This window comes from Plecotus auritus (genome assembly GCF_963455305.1).
Source record: "Plecotus auritus genome assembly, chromosome: 4".
Classification (NCBI taxonomy): domain Eukaryota; kingdom Metazoa; phylum Chordata; class Mammalia; order Chiroptera; family Vespertilionidae; genus Plecotus; species Plecotus auritus.
The window spans coordinates 189,739,806-189,762,721 of record NC_137775.1 but is presented as its reverse complement, the minus strand read 5'-3'; the positions used below and the strand labels follow the sequence as shown (position 1 = coordinate 189,762,721).

Genomic DNA, 22,916 nt, shown 5'->3' with positions numbered 1-22,916 from the left:
CTCATTCTCTGTTAACGTTGCTGGTGTCCCAGCCACCCACAGAATATTTCTGGAATCTCTCAGAGTTGGAGCCCAGCATGAAGAAAAGAGGCTCTGTCACCTCTAGACTTGACCTCCTCAGGCTCATGCTTCCTTCAGCTGAGCTAACCAGGCAGAGGCCAGTCCCAGGATTGGAAAATAGCAGAGCTGTTACCAGCACCTGGGAAATGGGGGGTCACGTGGCTCGTGGAGGCCGGCGCTGGCTGGATGGAACTCATTAGCTCCCGATGGGAGAAGCCAGGTGGGGTAGACTAAGAGAAGTGCAACCTTGGGATTTCATGGTTGAGACCACAGGAGCTCTCTTTCATTTCCCAACATGCGCAAGCTCGGGACAGAGTATGGGGACCCAGGCATTCGATGTAGCCCTTTACTCACTGTTTTTCCCCTGCCCTTTTCCAGACAGTGAAAGTCCAAGGCAATGACATCTCCCACAAGCTTCAGATCTCCAAGGTGAGGAAAAAGGACGAAGGCTTATACGAGTGCAGGGTGACGGATGCCAACTACGGAGCGCTGCAGGAACACAAGGCTCAGGCCTACCTGAAGGTCAACGCCAACAGCCACGCGCGGAGGATGCAGGCCTTCGAGGCCTCCCCCATGTGGCTGCAAGACGCGAAGCCTCGCAAGAACGTCTCGGCCGCCGCCCCCAGCAGCGTCCACAGCTCCGCCAACCAGCGCATGCCCTCCACCTCCAGCCCTCAAGCGGTAGCCAAAATCCCCAAACAAAGTCCACAATCAGGTATGGAAACCAATTTTGAGCCTTTCATTTTCCACTCACACAACCCTCCCGGGACGATGGGTCAAGGAGCGTAGCCAGGTGTATGGGTGACGGCTTTTAAACTCGGAGCGCTAGCTCAGCTGACATAATGATGAGGCGCAGAGACCCCACGGCTGGCCTCCGTCGGGGATGTTACCCGCCCCGATAGTTGCCGGCCGTGCTACCTGTCCAGGGGACCTAAGAGCTGGACTTTCATTTCTTGACCTTCTGTATTGACCCATTATAAGAATAATAAATCATGTCCTGCCGGTTGCATTATAAATGCATGTTCGTTTTCTCTGTAGATGTATGTATTGATAGCGACCCAAATTAAGAGACTCGCGCTTCATCCGCAGGTAAATGAAAGAGAGACACCCCGTTTTCAGCGACCCGTCGCTTGAGGCAGGGCTGCTCTCCAAGGGCTGTTGATTGAGAAGGAGGAGCGTCAGCTGCCCGTGAGGAAAGGGATGATGATAAGGGCAGGAAGTGGCACAGAGATTAGGCAACTCCTGCACACGTGCCTTCCATGCCAAACTGGGAAGCTTGGTCAGACGTGACCACAGTCAGCTGTGCAAGTTAAAGCTGTTGTGAATGGCATTCGCGTATGCATCACGCAGCCCGTGGAAACGCGCTCACGTTTCGGGCTTGATGTGGGACACGGGCTTCTCGGAAGGAGCAGGGCCTTGCGGCCCCCCCCCCCCCCGCCCCCCGGCGAACGTGCTGTATGCGCTCCGACACTTGACGTAATGCTGTAGGATGGAGGGGGCATACAACTATGCATCGTTCTTTAGGTTTTTTTCCTTTACAGTTCAGCATCGAAAAATGATCGCTCCTAGTGTTGGTTCTAGAAAATCACAAGGCTAATGTTCAAGTTCTCTTCCGCCATCGAATTCTTTTTCAATCTGCTCACTTCATCAGGATAATTATATACATATGTATAATTATACCTTATCTTCGATATATCTTTAAATCCTTTCTTGTGAACAGTGCTGTTGAAATAATGTGTGCCAACCTAGGATTCCTCCTTATGCTTCATGTGCCAGCGGGTATGTCTGCAGAGAGCGTGGCTCAGGGGCCCTGGGACTTTGCACGGCCTTGCAATGTAGGTGATGCCTTGGTCATGGCCATTTATGTCACTTTGATGAATAGATGACTTGCCTTCACTAAAGCTCCATTTGCTTGGCTTTGTCTCATTTTCCTCTTTATTGTCTCTTTTGTTTCCCAAATTAAAGAACAAAACCATGCCTAGAATATACTAGAGGCCCAGTGCACAAAATTTGTGTAGGGGGGAGCCTCAGCCCAGCCTGCACCCTCTCCAATCCGGGACTCTTCAGGGGATGTCTGACTGTAAACCGCCAGTCAGACATCCCTCTCACAATCTAGGACCACTGGCTCCTAACTGCTCACCTGCCTGCCTGCCTGATCACCCCTAACTGCCCCCCCTGCCAGCCTGATCATCCCTAACCACCTCTGCCTGTGGGCCTGATCACCCCTAACTGCCCCCCGCTGGCCTGGTTGTCCCTTACTGCCCCCCCACCCACCTGGTTGCCTCCAACTGCCCCCCCCCTGCCAGCCTGGTTGTCCCCAACTGCCCCCCTGCCAGCCTGGTCTCCCCCAACTGCCCACTCCACTGGTCTGGTCGTCCCCAAGTTCCCCCCCTGCCAGCCTGGTCACCCCACACAGCCTGCTGTTCAGTCATTTGGTCGTCCCTCACTAACCCCCCCTGCCAGCTTTGTCGCCCCTCGCAGCCTGTATTTGGTTGTCCGTCCAGTTGTTTCAGTCGTGACGGCCCCTGGCTTTTTATATATTAGGGTGGATGGATGGATAGATGGATAGATAGATAGATAGATGCATATACATTAATAGCACACACACATTTATATGCACTTAATGGTTATAAGTTTGCAGCCATTATTTGATAAAGATTTAACGTCTTTGGCGGCATTGCCGCTCCCTTTCATGCCATCAGAAGAAGAAGCTAGACACTGTATGCAGATGTACAGCGCAGCCTCAGCAGTTTACCACCTAATTAGAGAAAACTTCAAATCATGGCAGTGAAATTATCAGCCCACATAGAATACTCCCAGCTAGATTTCAGAAAACCATGCTGTGGAATAAAATCAAGCATTCTATTACCTATTCCAATGATGGATGCTAAGTATAGAATAAAATGTCCTGTTTCTAAACTATTAACATTGGATTATGTAACGTACTCTGCAAATACCTGTTGTATTTGAATACATCTTTTTTAGTATTTTGATCGGAGCTAGATGGCAAGCTCTAGAGATCTTCTAGCAATTTCCGTGAGGAAATCACCGCTTGTTTTGCAGCTCAGCCCAGGCTCAGGCATTGCTTTTTCCAGAGGAAGGTGGGCAGAGGGGAATGCTGGCTCATAGAAGCCATGTTCACTAAAAGCCATGTTCTCTAAACATTACCTGCTCATCACAACGATTAACCTGAAATGTATCAACACTTGTCATTTCTATCTTCTCTACCAGTGAATACTGGAGAGCACTTTTTGTACACATAACCTTTTCTAACTTCTCGTTCAGAAGCTGGCCCAGCACCCCTGCTCTTCACGTGTAAGTTTCCAGACTTGCCCAGTTATTATATAAAACACAGTCTCCGGGGTGGCTATTTATATATTCTACTCACCTTAATACCCACATCCTGATTTATAATCTTTGCTTTATACATTTTTAGGTTCTGCTCAAATAAAGCTGATTTCAATACTCATGCTTCATTTACTCCCTCATTTATTCAGGCTCCATTCATTCACATTTCCAACTCCGAATTCATTCAGGAGAGCCAGGCTGGGGTTCAGTATTGTCCCCCAATATTTCTCCACATACATAACCCATGAGCACCACGGCAGAGTAGAGAAGGCTGCACCCACGAAGAGGTGGCCCCTCTCCCCCTCCCCCTAACTCCCTCCCTGGCCTGGCTTTGACTGTCAGGTGAGAAGTCACGCTATGCTCATGGCAGACTGGGCTATGAGAGGACTGACAGCTTCTGCCATGGCCCCTAGAAGCCAGCCATCCCTGCAGAAGGGCCAGCAAAGCCCCAAGCGGCCAGCCTTGACCTTCAACCCCAGCGGCCACTCGGCTGCATTGGGAGAGATGCGCAGTGAGCACCGCCTGAGCCAGCTGGACACAGACCCTGGAGAGATCCTTGCCCGGTGTTGTCCTGAGGCACTCAGCCCCGGTGGTCTGTTTCACAGCAGCAGGCGTCCGAGTCAGGCCCCTCCACCCCAGTGTTCAAAACCGAACTTCCTACCTCAGCTTTCTCCCCAAAACACACATGTTCTTCCTCCGTGGCTCCCCGATTCTTCCGACAGCAAACGCCATCACCATCACAGGTCTGCGAACCCCGGGCGATGTTCTTCTCGCCTCTCCTTCGGTCAGTTGCCCCAATGAACCAGTCATGGGGCCCACTAATGGTCTCTTCCCAGCACCCTTGAACAATGGGATCTTTCCTGTCCCGCCAGCACGGATGTGGTTCTCTGCACGGGCCTCTCCCTCTCTCCTCTACTTCATCAGCTCCTACCAGCAGGCCGGTCTCTGCTCTCACACACGGAACAGGTCTCAACAGAGCGAACACTCAATAGTGGTGTTTCCAGAGCAGCGCCGCCAACTTCGGGGTCTGATTCCCAGCCCCGTGTCTCCCGCGTTCCCAATCCTCACGCCTCATCTTCCTCAGGGGCATTTCCTGCATGGTCGTAGGTCCGTTCCTGCTTCTCCTGACTTCAGAGAGGCCGTTGTCTCTGTGTGGGTCATTCCCTACCTGCTGGTCAGAGCCGATAGTTTCCTCCGAAGCAAGGCATCTGTGCTTCCTGCGCAGCCCTCCTGGTGCCTGTAGGAATGTTCTCCTGGGACTGTCCTCCTGGCGGTGCTGGGAGGCCCACAAGCCGGGTACCTCTGAGTGGCAGGCAGAGCAGGGTAGCTGGTCTCCCTAAGGACAACGTCTTGGCTGCAGACACTGCAGCTCGCACTTGCTTCTCTTGAAGTGGCCCCCACACGTGGCCTCATGTTGGGAGAGAAGGGGAAGGGAGGGGATGGTGTATGTTGGCTTCCGTCTTCTTTCTCTTTCAATTCTGTTTACATCAGTAGCGTCGCCTCTGTTCCAAAGCTGGCCGAGGCTCCGCAGCAGTGTTTCTCTGAGTGTGTAGTGCAGCCGACCGGCCAGACTCAGGCTCGTGAAAATTCATATTCCAGGACCTACTGGGTCAAAACCTGAGTCTAGAACCAGAACGAGGCATTTCTGTGAGCGGTAGCTTATGAGAATCATTACCTCTGAAAAGTTCTTGTGGGTGAGAAGATGTTCTTATCGCTTACTATGAGGTGTGTGTGAATGTGAGTGTGAGTGTGTGTGTGTTTGAGTGTGTATTTGTGTGTGTGTGTGAGTGTGTGTGTGAGTGTGTGTGTGAGTGTGTGTGTATGTGTGTGTGAGTGTGTGTGTGACTGTGTGAGTGTCTGTGTGTGAGTGTGTGTATGTGTGTGTGTGTGTGAGTGTGAGTGTGTATGTGTGTGCATGTGTGTATGTGTGTGTGAGTGTGTGTGTGTGACTGTGTGTGTGAGTGTCTGTGTGTGAGTGTGTGTATGTGTATGTGTGAGTGTGAGTGTGTATGTGTGTGTGAGTGTGTGTGTGAGTGTGTATGTGTGTGTGAGTGTGTGTGAGAGTGTGTGTGTGTGTGTGTGAGTGTGTGTGTGTGTGTGTGAGTGTGTGTGAGTGTGTGTGAGAGTGTGTGTGAGTGTATATGTGTGTGTGTCTGTGTGTGAGTGTGTGTGTGAGTGTGTGTGTCTGTGTGTGTGTGAGTGTGAATGTGTGTGTGTCTGTGTGAGTGTGTGTGTGAGTGTGTGTGTGTGTGTGTGTGTGAGAGTGTGTGTGAGTGTATATGTGTCTGTGTGTGTGTCTGTGTGTGTGTGAGAGTGTGTGTGTGTGTGAATGTGTGTGTGTGTGAGTGTGTGTGAGTGTATATGTGACTGTGTGAGTGTGTGTGTGTGTGTGTGACTGTGTGTGTGACTGTGTGTGTGAGAGTGTGTGTGTGTGTGTGTGTGTGACTGTGTGTGTGACTGTGTGTGTGTGTGAGTGTGTGTGTGTGTGTGTGAGAGTGTGTGTGTGTGTGTGATGCTATTGCTTTAGAAGCTGGTCTTGCGCGGGGACCTTTTTTCTACTCGAGTGCTGAGACGGCCTTTGGGAATCTGTTGAGTTTGCTCCTGCGCCCACCGCTGGCGTTGGCAGGGACACTGGCCTTGGCTCAGGTGGAGGGATGCCCCCCATGTGGCCGTGGCGTCTCTAGTCGCTGGCAGGAATGCTGCTCCTCCGAGCTCTGAAACAGGTGACAGTGTCTCTCTCCGCCACCTGCGGACCCGGCCTCCAAGGGCGGCTGCTGCCCCAGCTGCTGGAGCCCAGCGCTCCCCGGCTCCTGGGCCGGTTGAACACAGCAGCTTCCAGAATGGGCCAGATTGAGCAGAAACAGTGTTCAAACAGAGGTGGGAGCTGGTGGGGAGGAGCGGAGGGCTGAGGGGCAGGCAGGAGGGTGTTTTCCTGACCTAAACTACAGGGAAACGGGGTCCGCGTGGAGGCAGAGAGCCAGGCGTCTACTTCAGGCCTTACCGTTGATTTGGGTTTTAGTGATCCAACCTGGCTGCTCACGCTGGTAAAGTTAATCTGCTCCTTGCAATGCTGTCAGTTAGAGGGCAGCTATGTAAATCGAGTGTCCGTGAATAAGATGCAAAATAGATGTGAGGCGATGCTTGTGTGATGCAGGCCAAGGAGACTGCTCGGGAGGTGTTTGCACTGGGAAGCTGTCAGGGGTCCTCAGGCTTTTTAAACAGGGGGTCAGTTCACTGTCCCTCAGACCGTTGGAGGGCCGGACTATAGGTTAAAAAAAAAAACTATGAACAAATTCCTATGCGCACTGCGGGCCCAGGACGCGTCGGCTGCTAAGCAGGACAGGCAGCGGCACCCGGCGGGCGGATCCATGTCCTCGGCGGGCCGCATGTGGCCCGCGGGCCGTAGTTTGAGGACGCCTGCTAGATGAACGGCCCACACTGCCTACGCTCTCCCACTGCCCCGTTGAACTCGGCTCGCTGAGCTTCAGTGCCAGCCGGTCCAGACCCAAGGCCTCTGGAGGCTGCTGGGCCGGCGGTGCGGGATGGCCACACGCCCCCCCGGGCGGCCAGGAGCCCCTCCCGGAGGAGGGACACGCCCACATGTGCCGGCATCCTCAGCCCCTGTCTCCGATGACTTCACGAAGCTGCCAGGCCAGCAGCTGTCTGGATCGATGACCGAAGGGCTGAGAAGGAGCTGCAAAGACTCATCCTGTCGGTCAAGGGAGCCCCGGTCCTGGAAGCAAGGGAAGAGTCCCTCTCCTGTGGAGCGCTGCTGCCACCGGTACCTGGCGCGGTGCCTTCGTGCCAGCTGCAAGGAGCAGAGAGAAGCGGGAGGTGCTCCTTCCACCTTCGGCCTCGGCCCGCCACTCCCCAACGCAGGCGGCCAGGAGGAAGACGGCTCGGTCACAGCCCATCACTCGGAGCTGCTTGCGTCTCCGTTTCCTCGTCTTGAGGGTTACATGCAATTAGATGCAGAGACCAGGCCTCCTAAGTGGTAACCACTTGACCCGTATCGCCCTGTGTTCATCTAGTGCAGGGGTGGGCAAACTTTTTGACTCGAGGGCCACAATGGGTTCTTAAACTGGACCGGAGGGCCGGAACAAAAGCATGGATGGAGTGTTTGTGTGAACTAATATAAATTCAAAGTAAAGGAGCGGAGGGGAGAGCAAGAGAACCCTCCCCTCTTTCGGCTCCGCGGGCCGGATAGAACAGCCGAACGGGCCGGATCCGGCCCGCGGGCCGTAGTTTGCCCACGGCTGATGTAGTGCCACGCTCAGCAGCATGAAAGGCGGAAGGTGAATGTGTGCCCACCTGGCTCCGCTGTGGCAAGTAGCTGCCCTGGGGCAGGGGTGAGGGGACAGTTAGCGATGAGTCAAAAAGGAAGGCTGGGGCTTCCACCCTGGCTTACGCCTTGTTGTCTGCGATTTCAGAACTTTCTTTCTCCTCCTGTGGCAATGCCGTGAATCGATCAGTTGTCCCCGATATAACCAGACCGTATTAGCCACCAGCTGTCTTGCCCGCGGTTGGAACTGGGTCCTCACTGTAATCATACTGACATTCCAAAGCGTTTCCAGGAATTGGAGCTGGGTGACCTGGATAAACAATAGGTCTCTGGAAGTTGCAATTGCACAGACTGGCTGCTCTCTTAGTTACATGCAAGATTTCAAGAAAGAACCTCCGAATTTCTCAAATCATAAAGTCATTACAGATGCAGCGGAAAGCATAAACAAGTGGAAATATTTCTAAAACTTCACAAGGAGAGAAAACCAAAACGGACGTCGAACCCTGTAACAGGAACAGCGCAGCCTGTGGATTTGATGCGGATTTGAATCGGAGATTCACCGGCTACCAGTGTGTTGAGTGAGCTGGTCACAAAATCGCCGAACCTCAGAGGCCTTAGTGACAAAGCTGACAACACATACAGCCCAAGGTCACTGTCAGCATTAAGTGACCTGAGAGTAAACCCAGCTCATGACCAAGCTCACAACGCTAAGCTCTCTTCCTCTTTGCCTGTCAGATATTAAAACGCATGTTTAAATGACCAGGATTCCACAGGGTCACTAAGGAACACAAATAGGAATAGCGATGAGAGGGAAAAGGAAGCCTGGAAACCTGTACGATCGTGTAAAATAATACAATGCCTGAGGAGTTAAGACATAATCATTAAGGAAGATTTGTTTAATTAATAAATGACAAAAGGAAGCAGTATCACAATGTATGATAAAAATGCAAATGAACTCTGATTGATTGAACAGCTTAGCAGAGAAGAAATATCAGATATAGAAAACTTAGCATAAAATCAGAGGCCTGGGGCTTGGAAGATTTACAGTTACAAAATAATGCAAATGAAAATAATATTTTACTATGCATAACTTAAAACCTGTATTTAATCTACAGATGTAGCCAAAGAGTGATACAACAAAGAAATATTTGTGTCTAATGCTTAAGAAAGGAAGGGAGAAAGTGTCAATTTTACAGATGCTATGATTACGTAACCCACTCCAAATGACTTAGCGATATCAAAAGTGATCATAAAGTATTGATAAAGACAAAATAAAGGTGTACGTTGAAATCAATTCTCTATAGAACAGCAATACTCAAACAGCAGATGTGAGCGGCCACATAGGTAATCATCAGTGTCAGATTTATAGACTTGATGCAATCCCCGTCACAACCCTGGTCATTTTCAAACTGCGGCACAGATCGTGGCAAAGGCTTCTTGCTGAAGGCGAAGGTTGCGGCCACTCGGGCACCCTGCGGGCTCGTTACCTGCATTGCACTGGGTGCTTCTCTTCCGGAGGGACCCCGGGGAGGGACGATCAGCCACAGGCTTCAGCGTGCGTGGCCATTGGTCCCTGCAGTGAAGCTCCCGGGAGGGAATTGCAGGTGGCCCAGACCTTGGGCAGGGGTGCCTGTCATGGGGTCTTGCCGTCACGGGAGATACGCAAATGGCCAAGAGTGGGAAAGGCACCTGGTGAATGTGATAAGACCATATGAAGACTATTCTCGAGTCAGGTTTTCAAATAATGTCTAATGAAATTCAAAAACACTGGACACAAAGTGTACCGTGACAAAACATAGGATGCAAACCTTTAAAAAAATATAGAACACAAAACTTTAAATCGATCTGAGATACGTGCATAGAAGACAACAGGAAGAAGCATGTGAAAATGTACATCGAACGTCAATATAAGTTAAGATTTTTAATTATCTGATTATTGGGTATTGATAACGTTTGTACAATGATAATTTATTACTTTGGTTATAAGGGGAAAAACATTATTTAAAATTTCCCAAATTTAAAAATAGGCAATGACAGCTCAGGAGAGGGAAAACAAATTAAACAATAGATTCAATAAATAAAGAAATAAAAAAAGAAAGAAAGAGAAAGAAAGGCAGAGTAAAACAATGGTGTGATGTGATTATAGAGCTCATGACAAATTAAATCTATGTACACATGTACATCTATGTACATATGCACATGTGTATACTATATATACACACATGTGCATGTGTGTCCATGCAGATATTATAAAGGTGCCATACTCATGAAATGAAGAACATACCTTGCTTCCTGGGATCTGAGTGGAGAATTTGATCATCAAATTACTCTTTCTGTTTTTCTAAACAGAGCAGTGTGCTTGATAAATACATATTGATGAAATGAGTCAAGCACATATAAAGTCCATAAAGAAAACATTATGCGATCATTTTTCCTCTCAATGGTCTGACTCATTCGGCCCCTGCTTCAGAGTTGGGGCAAAGTGATGAGCGATGGTGTGGTCATGGGGAGTGTCAAGGAAAATCAATATGCTGGAATATTTATAAAGGATCATTATGTTTCATTTAATACGACTGCTTCAAACAAGTGAGCGAACATTCTGCATGAATTCAGAATCCTATATGCGTAAAGCAGACCTCCTATAAATTAAGCTCTTAGTGCTTGAAGCAGAGCAAATTGGAAACGCTCCGAGTTAGAGTTGCTCATCCTGTGAAGCCTACCACTACAGAACTATTAAAAAAATGAAAATGAGATGTCAGATTAAGCAAATTGATTACCTTCACAGACACAAGAATTGTAATGAAGAGTAAACAATGCCATCAGATATTCCAAACTCAAAAACACAAAGGTGTCAAGCCGTGTGCAATGAGGGGGTCTATTATGGGACCAAGGTTTTTCTTCTTTCATGTAGATGGCTTATGTTGTCACTACATCCTTAGCGGCATCTTCTTCAGCCATTTGGAAAGTATTTTAGTTTTTTTCTGATTAAACAAATTTATTTGCCATGAAGGCAATATTCTTACTTCCCTTAGCATTGGAAAATTAATTTGAAAAAAAAATGCTCATTTAGGGACCAAGCCGTAGAATCATAACCACTAAGAAAAAAAACAAAACACTTTAGAATATAAACACTCACTCTACTTCCGAAGATCTAAAAATATAAAGGTTTTAAAGAAATAAAGTCATGGTCCTGAGGATGCTGACGCACTGCCAGGCAGCATACGAACCCAGGAGGTATGCTACTTCTAACACACCTGCCCAAGTGGTGTTCCACCAACTCCGAACACTTCAGATAAAAAGCTGATAAAGGGAGGGGAAGAAGAGATGAATTGTATCTTGATCCTGTTGGTGTTATCAGAGTCCCTAGCACTGTGCTTAGCACATAATTAGAGTTAAATAAATGTTTCTGGATTGAATACTGCTTTGCCAGAGCTCTTATGAGGATAATACCACTGCTAAGAAGAGGCGTGAATTGTTATGTAATTTGGTCGGATCTTTAAGAAAACAGCCCCAGGTCACTGATGTGTTACTGGAGAGAGAGGATTAGAAAACAGCACTTGGACCATCCTTCATTCCACATCCATGACAACAACAATATTTATTTTAGATTATATTTCATAACAAACTAAATCTAAGAAGTTGGGTGACCGATCCCTTGCAACTATATAGTTTTATCATTTCATTTGCATGCCTTGATAAGTAGGATATGGGTTTTAGAAAATCTTCAGCTATCTGTTAATTGCTTAATTCTGATGTCTAAGAAAATTTCTGTTATGGAGATAATTTCTAAAACACTCTAATTCAGATAATTTTGAAATAGCTATATTCATGAAAATGGTGAAAGCATTGGCTCAAACATGGAAAATATACCAGTAATGCTTAAATTTTATTTAGGTGAAAACAAGTGTGTTTTCTAAAGCTATATCATGGATGCTTTTCTGTATCCTATAGCATTCGGTCCTCAAATAATTTTTTCCTCAAAAACAGATGATGCTGAACAATTAAAATTAATTTTTAACTTAGGCAAAATATGGTGTTAGCTTTCTCTTTTTCCATTTATATAAGACTAGTGGCCCGGTGCACAGATTTGTGCACATTGAAAGGAAATTAACTAGAAGAAATATTTTAATATCGCTATTTGCCCTTTATAATAGAAGTGTCAGAGACTAAAGAAAATTAGTAAAATGTATATGAAAATAATATATAAATTGATTAATAAGTAACAATAACAACATGATATAACAACAAAGACATGATATAAAAACAATAAAACATGATATAAAAACAACATTGATAAAACCAATGACTAATAAAGTGATTAAACTTATTCTAATATCTCCCTGTATACCACATTAAGAGTGAAAACACTTTCAGAGTGCTTGACTAATTTCCCTTGTGATGAAGTATTTACAACGTTAACGCCACACTCTCTTCGCACCCGAGAGAAAGCAACATATAACTGACCATGTCCGAAAACGGGTTCAAGTAGGAATATTCCTACTCTGTCTAGAGTTTGTCCTTGTGATTTATTAATAGTCATCGCAAATGCTGGCATCACGGGAAACTGTCTTCGAATTAATTTAAGTGGGAGGCCAGTGTCAGAGGGGGACAAATTAATTCTTAGAATCAGAACAACCTCTCCTTCTGCAGATCCTGTTAATACTTCAGCTTCGATTATTTTAGGTCACAATCTTTTGATAATAAATCTAGTACCATTACAAAGACCCCATTTACTATTAAGATTTCTCAGTAGCATGATGATTGCACCTACTTTCAATTTTAATTTATGACACAGCATTCCCGAAGGAGTAATACTATTAAGAAATTTGATGGGAAAATTTTCATTTTCAGTATCATCCGTTGAATCATGGAATCATCACTCAAATACATGTGAAAATCTCCATTGAGTATATCCAAAATTTTTTCATTTAATTGATGAACGTGCTCATTTTTTGGACAAAGAGTCGCACATTTAGATATATTTTTAATATTATCTATAGATATACGATTTCCAAAGGTAACTTCAATAGCAGATCCATTACAAATTATCTCACGGAGATTTCAATAATATCTATTCTGAGAGCTTTCTATGTGTTGCACATGCACGCGTCAACGTTTATTTTTAAATTGCCAGTGTGTGTCATAGGTACTGGCTGGCCGGTCGGTCGGACGGACCGTCGGTCACTTAGCCTTTTATACATATAGATGTGTGGAAAATGAAATCACCGCCACCGCTGTTTCTTTCCTTCTTTCCTTTACTTCTGCTCCTTGACGCTGGGTCTCTCCATTGCCATTTCTCTAAACTGCGAGGTATGCTTCCATCTCTGATGAGGAGCTTTCCTCTGGTGAGGCTGGGGATGGGGGTTTAGGGCGGCATGCAGAAAGTGTGGGTGGGGCCCATACTCCTCTCTGCCATCAGAGAGTGGTCGTGAGAACGTGAACATATGTCTTTCTTACCTCTTTGCTCGGTAGTCAATCACTCCAGCCTCCTCACTCAGGGCAAACTCTCCCAGCCCCCTGCCCCCATCAGTGCCCTGGGGTCTCTGTGCCTGCAGCCACGCCACCCCACGTGGTCTCAGTTGTCCTCACAATTCCCTCCAGTCCCCTCCCCAAGTGAATGCACTTATTTAAGCCCTTGGACAAATGTGGCATTTCTCAACCGTGTGCAGCAAAAGCACTCATCCTAATGCGGAATCTGTGATCATTCCAACAAGGCGTGGATGAATTTCAACCGTCGTGTTGTGAGTGCGGAGCTGGCTGGTTAACAGCAAAACACGCAGGAGGCAGATTTTAGCTCCGCGAGTACGTGGTTTCAAGCATGTCAGCAGCACTTATGTATATACCTGTACACGCAGCGCTCGCAGTAAACATTCTCGCTGATGCAGTAAGCTGTGATTAAATGTAAGTGGCATTCAAGCGTCATTGTTTGGAAACATTTCACTTGTTTTTTCGCGCATTTGTATGTTCTCCCTTCCACTTCATCAAAGCCACTCCCGTCCCCACCGATCTCTAACGGGCAGAGCTGGGAGAGCCGGCTTGCAGGTGTGCAGAACGGCCAGCAGAGAGGACGCGGCGAATTAGCGCGTAGCGTCTAACACAGGGGTGGGCAAACTTTCTGACTCGAGGGCCACAATGGGTTCTTAAACTGGACCGGAGGGCCGGAACAAAAGCATGGATGGAGTGTTTGTGTGAACTAATACAAATTCAAAGTAAACATCATTACATAAAAGGGTACGGTCTTTTTTTTTTATTTCAATAGTTTTACTCATTACAAACATTTTAACAAGAAGAATGTAAACACTAATTATTATAATTTGAAACTTCAAAAAATGGAGGAATCATAGCACAATAACATACCTTCTATTGAAGATGGCAAAGGCAAAATAAAATTGCCTAACAAAGGAAAGGTACAAAAGCCTTTCAAATTAAACTTAAATATAATAAAATAATTTAAAACTAAAACAAATAGAAAAGAACAAAATGTGTAAACAGTAAATTAAACATTTTCTTTAGTGCAACTTCCAAATGATGCCCGGGATGTAGATATAGATGGCAATGTAGACTGGGTTGAAAGGTTTTTGGTCTTTAAAACATCCACTTCAGTGGGAACAGTGTTGTTGGTCTCCTTTTTAGCTAATGCTCTGATCCTGTGCTCTCCAGGGGCGTGTCTCCCTACATCACCACGATAACGTGTCTCCGCATTCCCAGGGTGATGTCGGGGGACGCGTCGGCGGGCATTCCAAGGAGCCTCTGGAAGATGGAGAGGTTGTTCCTTCTACTGAATGGGGGTATAAATCCGCCCACTCAGAAGAAGGAGCTGCGGCCGTGTTTCCCGACGTTGCCATGTTAACACTGCTGCTGGTGAAGGAGCGGAGGGGAGAGCAAGAGAACCCTCCGCTCTTTCGGCTCCGCGGGCCGGATAGAACAGCCGAACGGGCCGGATCCGGCCCGCGGGCCGTAGTTTGCCCACGGCTGCTCTAACGGAACCGGCTCTGAACCTCAGCCACCTCACCTACCCGCTGAGGAAACCCAGGCACAGTGCATGCCCCTCTCGGCAAAGTTCCTTCATCAGCAAAACCTTTGTAGCAGCTTCCCGGGTCACCGTGAGGAGTAAGGGAATAATAAGTGCTCAAGAAATGTTAGCTACTGTACCATCCTCCTCCTCCTCATCATCATCATCATCATCATCATCCTCATCCTCATCACGCTGCCTGCACCCAGAGCAGTTCCTACCCGGATGAGCAAGTCACAGTGAAAATGTGCTGTCCCTTTCCTGGGCCCCTTTCTGAGTCAGTGAAGGAGGCAGAAACCCGGGAAGTCTACAGGGACTCACTGGAAGGAAGAGAGTCTGGAACATTCCGAGGTGATGGGGGTGTCCCCAGGCGCCTTGCCATTTAGACCTGAGTTGCCAGCGAGGCCTCGTGACCCGCGGGGAGGGAGCGTTGCTGACTGAGGGAAGCGGGAGAGGACATGTGACGGCGCCTGCCTGCCGGCCCCTCGGTGACACCATCAGTGTGTGCACTGGGCTAAAATGAAACACATTTCTTTAAAAAAAAAAAAAAATAGGGGATTTCTGGAGGAAATGGGCACTGGACACATCATAATTCTGGTAGAGAGGTATTCTTTTCAAAAAATTATAGGAGAGAATCACCCTGTTATTTGGCGTTTCCCTTAAACAGTAAGTGCGAGCCAGAGGGGAAATGGCACTGAGAGTGGCTCTGATGGCTCCCGGAGCCGCTGTGGCTCTGAAGCCGCGTCTGCAATAGAGGAGGTGGCCAGCCCGTCTGCTCCCCGCGACGCTCCGTGCTGTGCGCCCGGCTTCCTGGCGGGCAGCATGAAATCACGCACTCGCTGTCGCTGCCTTTCTTATTCCATCTGTAGGTCTGTCCCTACGATAACATCACTCATACTCCCTGTTACAGAGTAAAGGTTCTGAGGTCAGACCACGGGCCCCCCGGGAGAGAAATTGTTTTCTTTCTCTTTTCTTGCTTCTTTTGATTCCGCCAGACACGCAAACCGAAAGAGAAAAACAGAAGAGGAAAACGCAGGGAGAATTGTACCCAAATCTGCAGACAGAGACCCTGATTCCGGACTGTCCCCCATCTTATCTGAACCAGCGAGGCGTTGAACTCAGACAGGAAAGCAATCCAGCAGCCGTTCCCTCCCCAGAGGAAGCGGGTAGTTGAAAGTGGATGGACATTAGGTGGCACACGCTGTCTGGACCAGGGGTCCTCAAACTACGGCCCGCGGGCCACATGCGGCCCGCCGAGGACATTTATCCGGCCCGCCGGGTGCCGCTGCCTGTCCTGCTTAGCAGCCGACGCGTCCCGGGCCCACAGTGCGCATAGAAATTTGTTCATAGTTGTTTTTTTTTAAACTATAGTCCGGCCCTCCAACGGTCTGAGGGACAGTGAACTGGCCCCCTGTTTAAAAAGTTGAGGACCCCTGGTCTGGACATTGCCCAGCGCCCACGTGATCCTTTGAATGAAATACCCAGATCCTGTTCCGATGACCTTTCCCGGTAGACAGCCCTCCAGCTGTCTCTCCCGTCACTGACTCCTGGTGGCACTTTAACTGTCAGCGTAGCCTCTGGCCCCTGTCTATCAGATTTGGGTAAAAAGCTTGGACAGAGATGTGTGGTCAGCGCATGTCATAGCGACCGGTTGTTCGGTTGTTCGGTTGTTCGGTTGTTCGGTTGTTCTGCATTTGGTCTATTTGCATATTAGCGTTTTATATATATAGATAAGTTTTTTCTCTACAGCATGTTGTGCATTTTCTCTGAAAAGATTCATGTCCATTTAAATAATAGCATATAAAAAAAAAAAAGAAAAGAAAAGAAATGCTAGCTTCCCGTCCTGATGTAGCAGCTCTGGGGACATTGGGGCCAGGTTGCCTGTCCCGGGGGTTCCCTGCAAGGAGCCCATCCGTCTGCTGGGCGCTCTGACTGCCTGGCTGTGTCCTCCCTTCTGTGCCTTTGTTTTCCCGCCTGTACCCATGGGACCCTGGGGGGCGCTGTCCCCGTCCTGAGCTCCATGCTCCTGATCCGCAGGATGGCAGGATGGTGGAGATGCACGAGCACAATGTTTGCAAAGAGCCTACTGCATCTTCACTGACAACTGGGAGCCGCCCCCTCCTGTCCCGTCAATGTGGAGACTGACGTGAGCGAGGGGAGGGGTGCCGCGTTATCCAGGGGGCCTCCCGCTCCCCAGCCTCGCGGTCCCCCATCCAGGGAAGAAGACCTGGTGGTCCTGGTGGTGCAGTGTGAGGGGACGCCCCAAAGGGAGCGAAGTGCTTCCGCCTGGCAGACAGGTGGGAGGCGAGGGCGGGCTGCCAGGGGGACGCTGTGCTGAGTTCAGTGAGGCGGGGACACGAGGGACCCAGCCATCGGTGACCATGACAGTCAGGATATGGGGGTGTAACGGCATGCGGCCTCTACCCGAGTCGGCACCGTGTTTTAAAGAACTAGATGGGACTGTCTGTTGTTCTCTGAAATAATCATTGGCGTGAGGGTAAAATATTTGAGACTTCTTTCCCCGTATTTATCCTTGGCCAAACTCTCCTTGGTCCCAGACACTCTCTGGGGAAGGCGTCCCCATCTCAGGGGAGGCGCTGAGCCTGGCTGTTGTGTGCGGTACAAAAAGGGCTGAGACCCGAAGCTACGCGTCTAGGCTCCTTGGACTCATCAGCAGACTTCCTAGACGTTTTCCACTTGCAACGCGGAGAAAGCACCTCCCCGTCTCACAGGGCGTAGGGAATGGCGCCTGCGAGAGCACTGTGCGAACATTTCAGCTTAAAAACACATGAAAGGCATCTGTACTACAGGGAAGTCGAAGGAGGCCCTGAAGGAGACCCTCCAGAGGAACCCTAGGCTCTGTCCGGCGGCCCCTCCTCCAGGCATGCGCTCTGTACAAATATAGATGATAGCACCTTCCTTTCCTCCTCACAGAGCAGTTTGTGTTGGGGGCAAATGTTTAAAAGCCCTCCAGGCATGGTTTTAGACATGGCGAGTAATGAAGAATCGTTGTTAAAATGTCACCTCTTGCCTTTAATGAGCTTGTATGTTCATCAGGGAGATAAGATATGAATATAAGGAATTACAGGTCAATGTAAGCCGTGCGAGGGGGCATAGGAAAAGCAAAGTTCAGAGGCAAGAGAGTCTACAGGGAGGGGGTGGGGAGAGACCTGGGTTATGGGAGGGCTAGAGGCGCTTCGATGCATGGCCGGGTTAAGGGGCTAAGGTTCTTCTGCTTGGCCTGGGCACAGGGCAGAGAAAGGAGAAAAGAATGAGAAGGGGGAGGTGGGGTTGCGTGAGCCTCCTTGAGCACACGGTCTGGCATAGGAAAATGGAAAGCCATGAATAACTATTGCACTCCTTTTGAAAACATGGAAGAAATCAGTGCCTTATCTGGGATCTTAGAAGGGAGTGGCGCCAGAGACCGTTAGAACCGAAGGCTCCTGACTGCAACCTCGGCGCTCACCTGTCCCTGAAAGTAAGAGGTGCCTGCTGGTGACAGCGAGAGAGCAGGAGGAGTGGCCAAAGTTTGCTTTTTACAAAAAAAAAATTATTTGTCTATAGAATAGACCATAGCATGTTTGATAAACAAGGTTTGTACTCAGAATAGTAACTACGGTTATATCCAGGACAATGTACCTGCGAATAAAATGGACTATTGCGAATATCTGTTACACTCACACAGGACAAATTATAGCTTTTGAAATGCCACTGCCTAAGTCTTTGGGATTTCCAAGATAAAGAACATATCTCTTCCTTCGAGGTATAAATAAAATGCAGAAAGAAGAGACCAACAATCAGTGATTTGCTTTATAATTTACGGTACAGGAAAGAAAACCTTTGTCAGTGGCCTGGCGGAAATACATGTCATTTAATCAAAAAAATAGGCTGGGAAATGCATGTGTAGAGTGGATGAATACTGTGCGGGGCCGGGGCGGGGGGGGGGGGACGGACTATATTACAATGGTATATCAGCTATGAGATGGCAGTTCAAAGTTCGAGTCGCCTTAACATACCCTTCTCCGTGTATGATGGGATTTATTTGCAATGACACTGCTCATGTAAAGTCTGTTTTAACTTGCACATGCTGGACATCGGGTGGTGGGAGACGCTGAGTCAAAGAGAAGCAGCTGTCCCCTGTATGTCTGACAGGGACAATAGCTGTCCCCTGTATGTCTGACAGGGACGATAGCTGTCCCCTGTATGTCTGACAGGGACGATAGCTGTCCCCTGTATGTCTGACAGGGACGATAGCTGTCCCCTGTATGTCTGACAGGGACGATAGCTGTCCCCTGTATGTCTGACAGGGACGATGGGCAGGCGCACCCTGTGATGGGCTCATCGCCGTAGAGAGGGGACGTTCCCACACAGCTCCCTGCCTTCCAGCCGGTTCTCACGGTCCCTGCTAAAAAGGAGCCACGATTCCGCAGAAACTTTCCTGGATGAACCATTTTATGTCGTTTTCTTGCTCTCAGCGTTTTCAGCCCTTTATTCAATATCAGACACTGTGTCAAGTACCATTGGCTACTTAAGGAGCCAAGGAATCAGTCATTCCTTTCGTTTTCTTTTTCAAAAAATGAATCCCTGTCCGAGCATCTCTGCTCAAAGGGGGCGAGAGCGCGGGGTTAACTCTGGGCTCTGCGTAAATTGTGCAAATTTCCCTCCAGCGCCTTGCTCTTAGAGCTGCACGCCCGCTCTCCTGTCCCTCCCGCACTGTGAACCCCGGGCCCAGCCTGAGAGAAGGGACAGGCTCCTGAGAGCCAGCACCAGCCTCTGGGTCTAAGGACAACAGCAAGGCGGGGCCACTGGGCGGAGTCCCACACACCTCTGCTGCCTGACGTGGTGACAGGGCGTTGCTGTCATTGCCAGTGGGGACCTAAACTGGCTTCGCTGAGTTATTCTAAAGGTCGAGTGTCTACCTTGACCCCCTCCAAACCCTCTTAACCTTTCTCCACGTAGTAGCAAAGACAGCAAAAGAGAGAAAGAAAACACAAAATGCTCTGAGCCTGATCACATTCTCATTTTCTTGCTAATGAAGGTACTTGATACATCCTTTGTAACTGGGAACGTATTCGATCAAACAGAGGAAGGAAAATTGCAAAGCCCCCATGGCATTCTCTCCCTTACACAGTCTTGAAGCTCTTCCCAAAACAGTCATTTCTTTGCCTCGGATTTCAAGGGTAAAAATTAAGGAAGCTCTTCCTCTAAAAGGGGGTGCCCACCTGTGCCCATCCCAGGGGACCATCCTGCCCCCGGGAAGCCGCTGCTCGGGGTCTGGGTGGTACCCCCTGTGGTTTGAGGCTGAGGCAGCAGGAAAGCTGGTTGTGTCTGTAGGTCCCATCATAGGAGCCGCCCCGGGACGGTAGGGGAAGAATCCCCCCAGAATGACGGGCGGGAGCGCTGGGGATTCCTTCCGCTCAGGGCCCCCCTGCTCCCACCCACCCCCCGCCCCCTCCGTGGAATGGCATTGTTTGAAAGCAGACACACACGGCCCGTGTCCTGGGACTGAAATACTCTGTATGTGTTGTCATTTACAGTGCATGCCAAGACACTCATGAGCAGCAGAGCCAAGCTGGCGAGCTAATTAACTATGTGTGTGTATGTGTTTAAAACAGCCTAATAAGGAGCGTTGGAAATCTTCAAGATGAGCGAATATCTTATAACTTCTTCCGCAGGTGCCAGGATAGCTACAAGCCATGGACTTTCTGTCCTGCTTCTTGTTTGTGGCTTTGTGAAGGGTGCTTTGCTTTAATCTAAAGTGCTGACTTTTTTCCAATATCACTTTCTCTTCTTAAAGCAAAGAGCAAATCGCCTGTAAAATCTACGGAGCGGACAGCAAAGTTGACCCTAAACACCAAGCACCACCACGCACCCACTGTAATCTAATTCCCCAGACAAGGAGCACCTGCTTCCGGAAACATACCTGAAGAGGCCCTCACACGCTTTGTCCATAATGTTTTCTTGGGCAAAATCCATGATCTTTCCTTTCAAGAGAATTAGTGTGAAGTGATAGGACATGTTCCGATAGCAACATCTATTTTTTCCCCCCCTTTTCTTCCGGATACTGAAAGCATCCTTTCCCTGAGTGCTCAGGGGTTGGCCTGAACGTCATCGGGATATAAATATTTACTATGGAGATCACCACTTCCTACTAAAAAGACCCATCATTTCAGGATCAATTCACCAACAGAGATCAAAAGACTCCAGGACATACAAACTATCACCAAACGGCACCCCAGTTTTGGGGGGCAAGAACAAAATTATCACCACTGCGAGGCAACGAGGAGAACCTTATTTTAAATAAGAAATAATACAAGGAGGAATTTTTTTAATTTTCCCTTTTTTCTTGGATTTTTCTCCTTTTTCTTGATTACAGTTCTTGTTCAATGGTGGCAAGTCGCTGATCACGGCCAATCCCTGTCAATCCTGGGAGCTTTCTATAAATACATTTTGGGTGTTCTATATCTCAATGTATTTTAATTCATTTTGCAATTCCTGTATATGCAAACTGGACAAATTCTGTAAATTGCTTCTAGTATGTGTGATATAACTTCAAAGTAGATAGACTATGACCTTCATGCAAGCTGATTTTTATCATTATATATAAATATACACATACAAAGATCCACATGTTGGGTCATCAACCAACTTTTTTTGACAAAGCATTTGTTTCTCACTTATGACTCACGGATTGTGTGGATTTTGAAATGCCTTGTTTCACAGCCACAGGTTTGACAGCTGCGGGTGGCCTGTTGGCTTCTCCTTCCTTCTGGAAAATGCATATTCAAGATTGTATTGGTCTCTGATAAATGAATTACTTCTGTTGTTTGTATGCTTGTTGGGATTTGCTATGTTTCTTCATATATGGTGTGTGTTGAGGTTCGAGGGTCTCGACTCTAAAGAATGTACACTCCCTGGTTTTGATGGCGATCCCCCAATCACAGTCATCATTGTTATTGTCAAAAAGCAATGTTGCTCCTAGAAAGTTTGCCTCAGAGGTGACTGTGGAGAAGACGAGGTGGTCACCATCACTCCCTGACTTCCTGCTGTGGCTAACGCTGTGCTTCCTTTGACCTTGATGAATTTTTGTAGCTTCATTGCTCTGTTATTTGCTCTGAATTATCTCTTAATGTTTCCTAATTAAAAGTTAAAATGTGTTTGTTGGCTCAAGAGAATGTGCAAAAGATGACAACACATTTCCGATTGAAGAAGATCATGTGTTCAGTTTTTTCTACTAAACTGGATTATTATTTTAAATGTTCCATTCTTATTTTTGGTTTATGATCATTTAGACTATTTTATTTAGAACCCGTTTTCTACTCTGGCAAGGAATGATGGGCAGAACTGTTCATATGGGCCATATCCACCATGGATAGATGCAGGTTGAGATAGCAATGATCTGAGTTGCCCTTCCAGAGCGATCCTTCCATTTTTCTTTCATCACAAAACCAGAAGACCCTCAGCTCCCAGCCAAGGTCCTAAACTGAAGCTTGAAGGCAATGAATACCTCTGCTTTTTGAAGGTAAATGCATTGATTTTCTGCAATTCAATTACAGGCAATGTGCATATTTTCATAATATTCTTGACATTATCTACTGAGAATTAATGCTTCATGCTAAATCTTTGATTGACATTTTCCTTGTTCATTTGGTTTATTATTTCAGTCTAATGAAAAATAAATAAATAAAGGATTTGATTGCACTATTTTATTAACTTAGAAATTTATTTTTCTTTCAACGTTGAATACTTAAAATGCATACAATAGTGGCAAGGTAAATGTTATTTATTAGGTCTATCTTGGCTTTAAAGATCACATACAGTCAAGTGTAAATTAGTATACTGACTCAAATTTAATCAGTCTGGGAAAACACACCATGTAAGTCACTTATATCTCAGTAGGCTCACTGTGTCCGTGTCCAAAATAAGACGTCTCTGTCAGTAAGCTACCAGAAATCCGACTCATCAGCCTCTTTGAGAAAAAATCATGGCATAGAAGCTTTAACCAATGAAGAGACCCTCCAGTCATTTCCACCTTATATTGCATCCCTCCGGGACTATTACTTTGTAACTAGGACTACGGAAACAAATATAGATGGAAAATTAAGTGACCTGACTTTTTCAACCTTGATTTCCAAGGTTAATTAATGTCTTTCAAAAAGGTGAAATCCTAAAAAGTTGAAATTGCTTACCTGAATTCAAGTCAGGTTCTTTGGT

General features: G+C 47.5%; 1 protein-coding gene across 6 annotated transcripts in view; it reads left to right on the top strand.

Moving 5' to 3' along the window:
* The window catches only part of VSTM2A (V-set and transmembrane domain containing 2A), a 28,896-nt gene extending 6,490 nt beyond the window's left edge, over window positions 1-22,406 (top strand). For 2 of the 6 annotated variants that reach the window (XM_080663945.1, XM_080663946.1), the window contains exons 4-5: window positions 439-775; window positions 20,500-22,406. In XM_080663945.1, coding sequence (XP_080520071.1) covers window positions 439-775; window positions 20,500-20,588 — 426 coding nt within the window. In that variant the 3' untranslated portion in view covers window positions 20,589-22,406. Of the gene's footprint in view, window positions 1-438; window positions 776-1,149; window positions 1,281-20,239 lie in introns of those variants that run through there. The other 4 variants (XM_080663947.1, XM_080663948.1, XM_080663949.1 and 1 more) reach the window with 3 other exon arrangements.
* Window positions 22,407-22,916: the final 510 nt, after the last annotated feature.